General features: G+C 32.8%; 1 protein-coding gene across 1 annotated transcript; it reads left to right on the plus strand.

The window, feature by feature from the left end:
• Positions 1-2,328: 2,328 nt before the first annotated feature.
• LOC133308747 (metalloendoproteinase 4-MMP-like) lies at positions 2,329-3,438 on the plus strand. Its single transcript, XM_061509431.1, has one exon. The coding sequence runs from the start codon at positions 2,338-2,340 to the stop codon at positions 3,436-3,438; it is 1,101 nt and encodes a 366-aa protein (XP_061365415.1). The 5' UTR covers positions 2,329-2,337.
• The last annotated feature ends 7,565 nt before the right edge of the window (positions 3,439-11,003 follow it).

Raw genomic sequence — 11,003 nt, forward strand, 5'->3', positions numbered from 1 at the left:
ATAACTTAAAAATTTGATTAGTCGATCACAGATCCACTAACAGTTGTTTAATTGCACTGTAGTCTTTACCGATGTTCTTAACTGTACCCGGATTTCATAATCTTCTTAACTTTAACATTTTTGGTCTAATTATGACTTGTTAGGCATATATTGGTCTTTATTTCTATTTTCTCATCTTGTTCCCATTTCGGGATTCCACCGATTGCTGTTACAGCAGTACAAAATACCCGGCATAAGTGATTTTTTCAAAATACCCCAATATGGGTATCAAACTTCATCAAGTCATATACTTACCTCATTCATGATGTTTATATCATTAGATTAGCTCTCTAACTACAATTTGCTAACTTGGAGCTATTCTACTGACGGTTACTGCGTCAGCAGTCAAAATTAACAGATGAAAATTCATCTGTGCAAAATACCCTCAATATGGGTATCAAAATTCTTAGAATTTCATCCTCATTCTATTTATGACCATAAGGTCCTCATTATAACCCTCTAATTTAAAACTCATATAATTAGAGTTATTATATGAACCCTATATATATATGTCTTTGATGGAAGGAAAATATTTTCTTTAATAAGATGATATATATATATATATATATATATATATATATATATATATATATATATATATATATATAATTTTATTCTTCTAATTTTTACTTTGCATCAAATAATAACTCATAAAGGGTTACGGTGCAGGGACAACGCCCCATGGTTATAATTTTCTTCTATTTAACAGTTTGTACTTGAATTCATAAATAATTTCGATGATTTAGTGTTAGGAGTAAGATATATTCATAATTTTTTTTTTTACAAATTTATATAAACTACAATATGTATTATGAATAGTATATGTTCAAGTAGTATGTATTACTCATAATACATAATGTAATTTATAAAAGTTTATAAACAAATTTTTTTTTGAATATAACCTTTCTTTTAGGGTTATCTAAATTTTTTTTTTTAATATAATGAAAAACTGGCAGGAGGTAGTCCTAAATTGAAGTGAATCAGAATAAAGTGAGTGTTCTTTTCTTCCCTTTTTTTTCTTTATATTCCATTGCGTGTATGATTTTGCTCTCAACCTAACACCCCAAATAAGTTACTCAGAAGAGGGAAAGAGAACAAAACATCAACATACAATGCAATACGAATGCAGACGAGCTTGCATGTGAATTCTGCAAGAAACTATGGTAAAATGAGTACTCTAACGCCTTGAGAAGACACTTTAACCTTGATTGTTCTTCACGTCCAAAGCCAAAAAAGACAGTTTGTGGCATTGCCTTTTTTTATTACTACGTTTGAGACTTTGAGTGAACAATACGTTTGAGAGAGAGAGAGAGAGAGAGAGATCCAACAACCAACAATGATGGAAGGTAACTACTTTGTATAGAGAATTTGAGTCTTTCTCCCTCCTTCAAGAGAAAACAACTTCCGACTAGTGTCTGTTAGACCAGAATTGCTACTTTATCTTGAAACTGCTATCTACAAGATTGTGCAACTTCCCAGTCACATCTACTAGCTTGCTCCATTCAAATGAATTTGCTTTGTTCTTTAAGTTACTTCATAACATATAAAGCAATTTCGGAAGGTGACACAAATTTTTCAACAGGGGATTACCTATCTTGCTCCCATTTGAATTTGTTGCATACATTCTAACTCTTTAAAGCAAAAGAGAAAATCAGAAAATTAAGAAAAGTCTAATAATAACTGAATTGTAGACGAAGGTTATTTGTTTCTTTTATTTTTTTTAAATATATATAGGATTAGTCTTTTCTACCGTAAATGTAGATAAATTATCTACATTGAGCCCCAAACGACATCATTTTGGAGCGAAAATCAAGGTATTTTTATAATTATAATTTATTTCAGAGTTATAATAGTCTTTTTTATTATTATAATATATATATTTATTTATTTATTTATTTATTTCGGGGGTAAAATTAAAAGGGTAGTTAACAGTTAAATGTTTCAACAATTCTGCCTTCAGAATTTTCTTTCCATTTTCTTTAAAAATTATATAGTTAAATGTTTTTCTTTAAAATATAGTTAACAGTCCATACCATCCATGATGGAAGAAAAGATAAGCATAATACGTTAAATCCAAAATCTATAAACTAAACCATGATGATGAATACAGAGATTCTTGCCATTATTTAACATTCAGATTAGCATTATTCTTATTCCTTAATAATTAATCATATGCAAATGTTTCAAAAGGGTTATAATCATTAGTTAATTAATTCTTTTTAAAAGAGTTGACCCTTTATATATTGCTTTGTACCAAAGCTTCTTTCGATGCCTCCAAACCCACAAGCTCTAACCACCATGTTCCTTTTACTCAGATACTCCTTCGCATTCTTCTTCACCCTTCTCCTCGCATCACCTTCATACATTGTTTCAAGAATTACGCAAGATCACACATTTGCACTACCAGCCACAAAAATAGTCATCAAAGACCACAACAACATTCATAGCTTCCCCAATGCTGGTAGAGGCAGCAAAATCACAGGCATATCACAATTCAAAAGATACCTATCACGTTTTGGGTATCTCCCATTGCAGAAAAACAACACTTTCAGCGATGAATTTGATGCCAAGTTCGAATCAGCTCTCATCAGATACCAACAAAATCTTGGGCTCCAAGTCACTGGGAAGCTCGATTCAAACACAGTTTCTCAAATGATCACCCCAAGATGCGGTGTTCCAGACACAAAAGAGGCTCACAATAATCATAATCATCACCACAACAACAACAACATCATGCATTCCTCAAAGCATTTTGTGTATTTTCCTGGAAAACCAAGGTGGTCGCGTGACATGCCAATGACACTAACCTATGCCTTCTCACAAGATTACATGATACATAGCTTAACCATGCATGACATAAGAGAAGCATTTCAACTTGCATTCATGAGATGGGCTTCGGTTATTCCAGTTAGTTTTGTTGAAGAAAAGGACTATGCTTTTTCAGATATTAAAATAGGGTTTTACAATGGTGACCATGGTGATGGTGAACCCTTTGATGGGGTGCTTGGTGTGCTTGCTCATTCTTTCTCGCCGGAGATTGGGCGGCTCCACCTTGATGCGGCGGAGACATGGGCGGTGGATTTTCTTGTAACAAAGTCTGAGGTTGCCGTGGATTTGGAGTCAGTGGCAACACATGAGATTGGACACTTGTTGGGGTTATCTCATAGTTCAGTGAAAGAGGCTGTTATGTATCCAAGTCTTAGGCCTAGAGATAAGAGAGCTGATTTGAACATTGATGACATAAAGGGAGTGCAATCTTTATATGGGTCAAACCCTAATTTCAGATCTGAGTGGTCATTAGAATCTGATATGTCTGCAAATCAAGGTGCTGAGTTTGGAGTGAAACCTTTTAGGTTGGCTATTGGTTTTATTATTATGTTTCAGCTGATTATAATTTGAACTTTTTTTTGTTGTGTGGGGGTTTAGAAGTTTATTGAAACCTTTTAGGGTTTAGAAGTTTATCTACCTTCTATTATTTTGTGCCTATGAATTATAGTTTCAATATTTGATGGAGGATCTAATATGAGGAGGTTCGAAGACCCTCAACAATGAATATTATATTGAATATAATAGTATTTGCTGTATATTCAAAAAGATAGTGATGGCGGTTGTTAAAATAGTGGATATCATATAGAAAGATTGATGTTATAATTTTTTGGTTCACGTGTGCATTTGTGGTTCGAGTTATTCTTCTTATTGTTAATATTACTTATATTGTTTAATAAAGACTAATTTCTTAACATAAATAAAGCGAAAAATAAACATAAAATTTTCACATGACTTTCTCATATAAAATTTTAACATAAGAGATCAAATCCCTAGTTAATATAATTCAACTATTTAATTAATGTCGTGTAGTGTTTTATACGACTCACATGATCCCGTTATGGCGTTATCAATCCAAAAAATATTCTTATATCTATAGTTCGCGTATGCACATGCACCTTGAAAATTTAACTTCCTCGCCCCATGCATATCTATCCTCGGTTCGAAGTCATATCTTTTTTTTAAATATTTTAATCGATTCATTGCTTTGCAATTAATTCGATTCAGGGCGGATCAGAATTAATGCTTTAAATCCGAAAAGAATCAAACACATACTTTTACACTTACCTACTTAACTCTTATACATTAACTGAACCACCACCGTTTGATAATACATGTACTTAAAAGCCACTCACCTCTCAAGTAAATATAACAGTCAAACCCTCAAGTGAGGATTATTCTCTTATTATATATTCTACCTCATTTAGTTGATTTTGACACTTTGTACCACCACCTCTTGCCTTGGAGAACACAAAAAAAAAAATGAGAATAGATTTCTCGATATAAAATTTTACATAATTTCAGTTATGTGAAATTTTTATGTTTATCTCTCTGTATCATTAAAAAAAAAGATAAACACAAAAATTTCATATAACTATATCTTATAAAATTTTAATACGAGAAGATCAATTAAAAAAAAATAACACTCAACAACCCTCAACCACTCCATGTAGAAAGTCTTGGAAGAACATCCCAGTCTCATCCTCTCCAGTATGTAGGACAGATGGGATAAGATAAACACTTCAAGCAAACGTAATTTAAAAACAAATAAAACATATACTAGGGACACAAGCACAATGTCGTATTACAGATTTCAGTTTTCATTTTCAGCATAAGCTAATCTCTTCTAGTAAATTGCTTCACCTCAATCTTCAAATCTTAACTACCTCAACTATAATAGGACAGGTACCTTTCTAAGTAGTCATCATGTGCTTAAGTTTATGTTTCATTGTGCCTCCCTTTATGTGTAAGGATTAATTTATATATATATATATATATATAGGAATGTTATATTGACAAAAAAAATTTCGTACAAACTACACTGAATCTGATTAGTTATACACTTTTGATTAAAGTTTAACTAGTTAGAACTAATCTAATTTATAAAAAAAAAAGTTTATTAATATAACTCCTATATATATATATGGTCAGGATCATTTTACACCAGTGTAAGTTATACGCTTAATCTTGTCCGTTGATTCTACTTATATCTAAGGGCTCAAATTTTTCAGTAATGTGAACCAATGGATACAAGTGGATCAATGGTTAAGATTAAGTGTAAGACTTCTAACTCTTACATCAATGTAAGAATATCCTGCTTCATATATATATATATATATATGGAAAAAAATATTTCTACAACCACTTTAGATAAGGTTATCTACAGTTACCATTTATAACTATGTTCTTCCGGGAAAACATATATAGTTGTAACATTAAAGTTTATTTTTCTCTTTCTCCACGTCAAGCAAACAAGTTCTGAAAAGTAGCTGAGGAGAGAGAGAAAAAAAGTAACTTTAATGTTATAACTATATTCTCTCGAAAGAACATAGTTATAAATGATAGTTGTAGGTAACCTTATTTAAAGTGACTGTAGAAATACCCAAGTGTGGTGGCTCAGTTGGTAGCATGGGGATGAGTGGTGGAAGAGGACCTCGGTTCGAATCCCACCAACACCATCCGGGGAGGGACATAAGTATCGTAATCCTTGGACTCGCATCCGAACTCTGGATTAGTCCCATAGGCGGCTCAAAAAGTCGAACCTGTGGGGATACTAGGGGTTGTGATTCGCCTCAAAGAGATAATTAGGATCAGTTTCCAAAAAAAAAAAAGTGACTGTAGAAATGTTTACCTATATATATATATATATATATATATATATATATATATATATATATATATATATATATAGACAGGATCCTTTGACACCGGTGTCAAAAAAAAAGTTTGACACCTCATCTGAGAGCCGTTAGATTAAAAAAAATCAACGATTCTGATTTGTAAGCATGTGACACCATTGATTTTTTCACTACAAGAAAAAAGTTTATTTGTGACGAAATTTTTTCGTCACAAATATTGTCACAAATGATAATTTTCGACACAAATAATCAAATTTCGTCACAAATACATTTGCGACACAGGAATTTGTGACGAAATTTACTTGTGACGTAGGAATTAGTGACGAAATTTCATAAAATTTTGTCACTGATAAGATTTTTTCTTGTAGTGTTTTTAATCTAACGGCTCTCAGATGAGGTGTCAAACTTTTCCTTTGACACCGGTGTCAAAGGATCCTGCCTCATATATATATATATATATATATATATATATATATACTAATGCTATTTTTCTTTGCGGTCGAAGCTAAGACTGAGAGTGCGTGATAACTGTGTCTCATAGCGACAAGTCACACACGAAAACATAATTGCGTTACTTGTCCCAATACAACACAGTGAACTCCGTGGCAGCAGCGCCGTCACCGGTGTCAGCATACAACTGACACAAGAAGCTGATCTCCTATGAATAGGTATATGTGACACACTGACTGCAATTAAATAAAATGTTATATTTGTTAATGGTTTATTGTCAAAAAAGTTGAAAATAATTTTTTAAATATTTAAAAATAAGAAGTATTAAATACAATTTTTTTATGTGTCTAATATATTAAATATTTTATTTAATATGATTTATTTTAAATTTTATAATAACGTTCCTCAAAAAGTATTTACATAAATGTAATACATTAAAGTTCAATACATCAATTATATCACTAATACAAGAAATGGCACTGTTAAATTAAAATTTTAATAATTTAACAATAAATTATGATTTTAAAAAATTATTCCATAATTTAAAGAGGCTAATTAGAGAGAATTTATAATTATTTAAATTAATTCATTTTTGGAGAAAAAATGTAAAAGCAAAATATTTTGCGATAAAAAGATGTATTGGCAAGATTATTCAGAAACTTAAAAGAAATCAATTGTAATTTTAAGAATTATTTATAAATTAATATTTAAGGTTTGATAATCATTAGAAAATATTAATCATTTGAATTTAGTCTTTTTCGGTGAAAAATATTAATATTGCGGTTATCGCAGTAGAAACAACGGGTATAGAAAAATATTCGAAACTGAGAATAAATTATAGATTTATACGTCATAAAATTTATAAACACGGTGGTCCAAAATGATTAGAGATTTAAACGAGTGAGGTATATGTGGACTAATATTGGTTAAATTAAGTGAGACTATAATGTTACTAAAACACACTCTCTCTCCTCTTATTTGTGTGTCTTCTACGTAGAACCCTCAACATAAACCTAGAGTTGCTCTCTTCTTCATCTTCAAGAAAGACCACAATTTCTCCATGGAAACTATCCGAGACCTCACCTTTCTTGTTCTCCACTCTATTTGAAAGCAAGCATTTTGGTGAGGAAAAACTCCATCTTTGATATGCGAAGGTTCTGCCTTGAGTGTAGAGATACCATTCTTCCAATTGTGAGAGATTGACCCACTTCAAACCCTTGTAGAATAGTTATTTGGCAAGAAAGCATCCACCTTGCAAGCCCCAATTCGTATATATTACTGGAGAGTAAAGGAGTGGGAAGAAAAAGCTTGGCGAACCCCTTCTTTTTTCTGTTTTGAGGACTCCATGGTAACCCTCAACCATTTCCTTTGTGTTTCTACAAAATTAGCTTGAATTGTATTATGAAAAAAAGGAACTTTAAGAGCTTAAGTGTTAAACTAGTAATCTAGGAGTAAGTGACCGCTAGACATGTAAAATTGATAGCTTGAACCATTGAAGGCCAATTGGAATGACCAATTATGCAGCTAAAAGCTGCTATTTTGGCCTCTATCGACAAGGATTTTGAATCTTTTCGAAGGGCATTCGAATCCCTACAGTAAAAATAAAGAATTTGACAGGGAAGGATTTGAATCCTTTCGAAAGGGATTCGAATCCCTCCTGTTAAAATGACAAATTTTAGCTTCTGTCAAGGAAGGATTTGAATCCTTTCATAAGGGATTCGAATCCCAAGTGCAACAAAAATATAATTAGTAGAAATTCGATATCTCGAGCTACTGAGCTCCAAATTGATTGCGGTTTGGACCTATATGAAGCTAACACGTAGGAATATAACCCTGTGAAATTTTTTAGCCATTGGATCATTGGATTAACAGAAATTTAAGTTTGGAGTCACGACTTGGATGCTGGAAATTCAGTTTTCAGCCGTCACTTTGCGAAAAACATAATCGGAGTTATACAACTCCAATTGAGACATATAATATGTCACTGGAAAGCTTGAGATGCCTGGCTTAACTTAGTAAAATAGTAGAATTTTTGGTAAAGAGTTTCAATTTCAGTTTTGAAAAAGGTAAAGGCAGTTTAGTGAAGAATCGGACAATGGAACCCATTTCTTTGAATCATTCTTAAATGGAAGAACTCGTGAATCCTTGTTAATGATTTAGGACCCTAAGAAGATTAGTGTGAACCTTTATAAAATATGTTTAATTTATAATTTAAGTAATCAATACTTGTGGCTTTGTAAAATGATTCAAGTGTGGTAAACGTTAAAAGACAATGGTAGAATAACTATGGTAGAGTAGTATTGGTGTTGATTGCCTTTATATATATTTTGGAAATAGGTTGTGGCACTGTTAGAGGATGGGATTGTGATCTGTTGGACATTAAAATTGTATTGTAGGACTCTCCAACGAAAGGTAAGCTTTCGGTTCTCAGGGTTAATCCCGGTTGTTTCACCAAACTCCATGGGAGGTTGTTTATGTGCATGATATACTTTTAGAAAATAATTTGTGCACTAATATATATCTCATATCTTTGAAAATGATTTATGGCATAACGTGTTGATATATATGTGGATGTAGTAGTGTGTCCTACATGTGCAGGCGGCGACCCTGGATGTAGGGTATGAGGGGAAGCCTCATATATCTTGTTAGTATGTTGCCGATGTGCGTAATGCGTACTTATCTCTAGCCAGTATATTTTTATGTTGCATATATTACATGCTATATATTCAGCATTATGTGTTTTATTATTCTGTTGAACGTATTATATTTGTAAGTGAACTTGGGGCGGAGAAATCCTTGAGGACCCCGTGTTTACTGAGATTTGTCAAAATCTCTTCCCATTGGGGGAATATTTTTCAGGTACTGAGATTGTTGATGTTGATGCATCTAGTGGCAAGAGGCCGATATTGAGATTATAGCATGATATGAGACTTGCAGTGTTATCATTTGATTTATATATATCTGTATGGGATATGACTGCCGTTTGGATATAATATGTGATGTTTATAATTGAAGTAAGCATAGGGGTTGTCTATGTCACTATATACCTATTAAGTTTGTTTACTCTTGTTGGAAGATATATATAAGCTTATGTCTTGGAAATAATTGTATTACTTTAGCCATTGATGTTGTGAGATACGAACTCTGTTTTATGGAATTAATACTTAATGTCTTGAAATGGTTTAGGTTATGTATGATGTATAAATGAAGGTCCATTAAGGTTGCATGGAATCTATGTAGAATATTGAAAGTCAAAATTGGCTGCACAAAGGTCCCACCTTAATGCGCCTACATGAGGGTAAAAACAAAAAAAATGGTCTTTGATGCGGAAGCATAGACAATCTATGCGCCTCATGTTTTAGGATCTGCCCGTTAAACATGTAGGGTTTAAAATTCATACCTTTTTCACTTGAAGGTGTCAAAGTGGATGACTCCCTCTAACAGTAATCCATACGGCTACCTCTTGGTTGCTTATGAGAAACGCTTTCTCCCTGAACCCTCCCTTTCCTTGGAAGCTCGCTAGGCTGCTGCAAGGTGGAGGCTTTCAAGTGTTTTTGTTTATTTTTCTCAAGACTGTAATGTTGTCTTGAGGTTAGGTGAGAGGACCAACAATGGAGGAAGAGAGATGAAGAGAAAGAGGGGCGGCCAAAAATTAGGATTTTAGTCCAGAGAGGCGCTGTATATCTTGATCTGAAGAAAAACACGTTACTTTAACGTGGTTCAGCAAATCCCTTAATCAGCATTAAGAGATGGACATTACATTAACGTTTCCTCATCAAATCCCTTAATCAGCATTAAGAGATGGACGTTACATTAACGTTTCCTCGTCAAATCCCTTAATCAGCATTAAGAGACAGACGTTACATTAAATATAATTTTATTTAAATTCATAATTCAAATAAAATAGAAATAATAAATCTCTATCTAACCATATTAGATACAGATAAGAATGATTCAAAACTATCCTTAATTACCTAACCTCTTGAATTTAAATAAAATTAAATTCGATTTTATCCTAGCCCTCAATTTAAATTTAAATTCAAATTCAAAATTCAAAAATTCAAAATTCAAATTCAAATTTCGAATTGTGCCAAAAACTTATTTTGGCCAAGTCAACTATTTGACTTGCTAGGATTCATGGCCTAATACCGTATTGGGCCTACTAACACATTTGGGCTTATTAATAAAAAAATTAATCTTTCACTAATAGTCCAAAGGCGCATGATGATATTGGACTTGGAGTTCAACTCCAACCCAATTACACTTATAGTCTTGAAAAACCCAATAACACTTATTGGTCCAAACTTGCTAAATGTAAGCAATCAAGAATAACCTTAGTGTGTGACCCATTAGGCTCAATTAGTCACTGACATAAATATACATGAACCAATTAAACTCTTTTAACAGGCCCAATTTATCTAATGACCACATAAGACACTAGCAATGATCTGCAGCCCCAGAACTAATTGAGTTGATCAAGTGATCTACCTTTCTAATTTGGATACCGTGCCGACATCATCCCTCACAACGTCATTCACATTTAGTCGAGAGCAAGGATAGAGTATCATCTTTCTTTATTGACTAAATATAATATTTCACAGGAACTAGGAATCTTCTTCCATTGACTCTAAGATAGATCATGACTCTTCATGATCTCTTACTATGCATAGATTCCCGAGTCAACTAAAAGTCATCCAAGCCCTACCGGTCTTGTGAACGACTAATCCCTTATAGGGGATTGTGAAGTCCTTTCGGCATGTTCATCTACACTCATGTATTCGAGTCATACCCAAGAGTACACTGTTCTCCCCATTTTTCAGGCGGATAAAG

The sequence above is a fragment of the Gastrolobium bilobum genome, unplaced genomic scaffold, assembly GCF_033153095.1.
Source record: "Gastrolobium bilobum isolate Gb01-03AN ecotype WA unplaced genomic scaffold, APGP_CSIRO_Gbil_v1 utg176690, whole genome shotgun sequence".
Lineage (NCBI taxonomy): Eukaryota > Viridiplantae > Streptophyta > Magnoliopsida > Fabales > Fabaceae > Gastrolobium > Gastrolobium bilobum.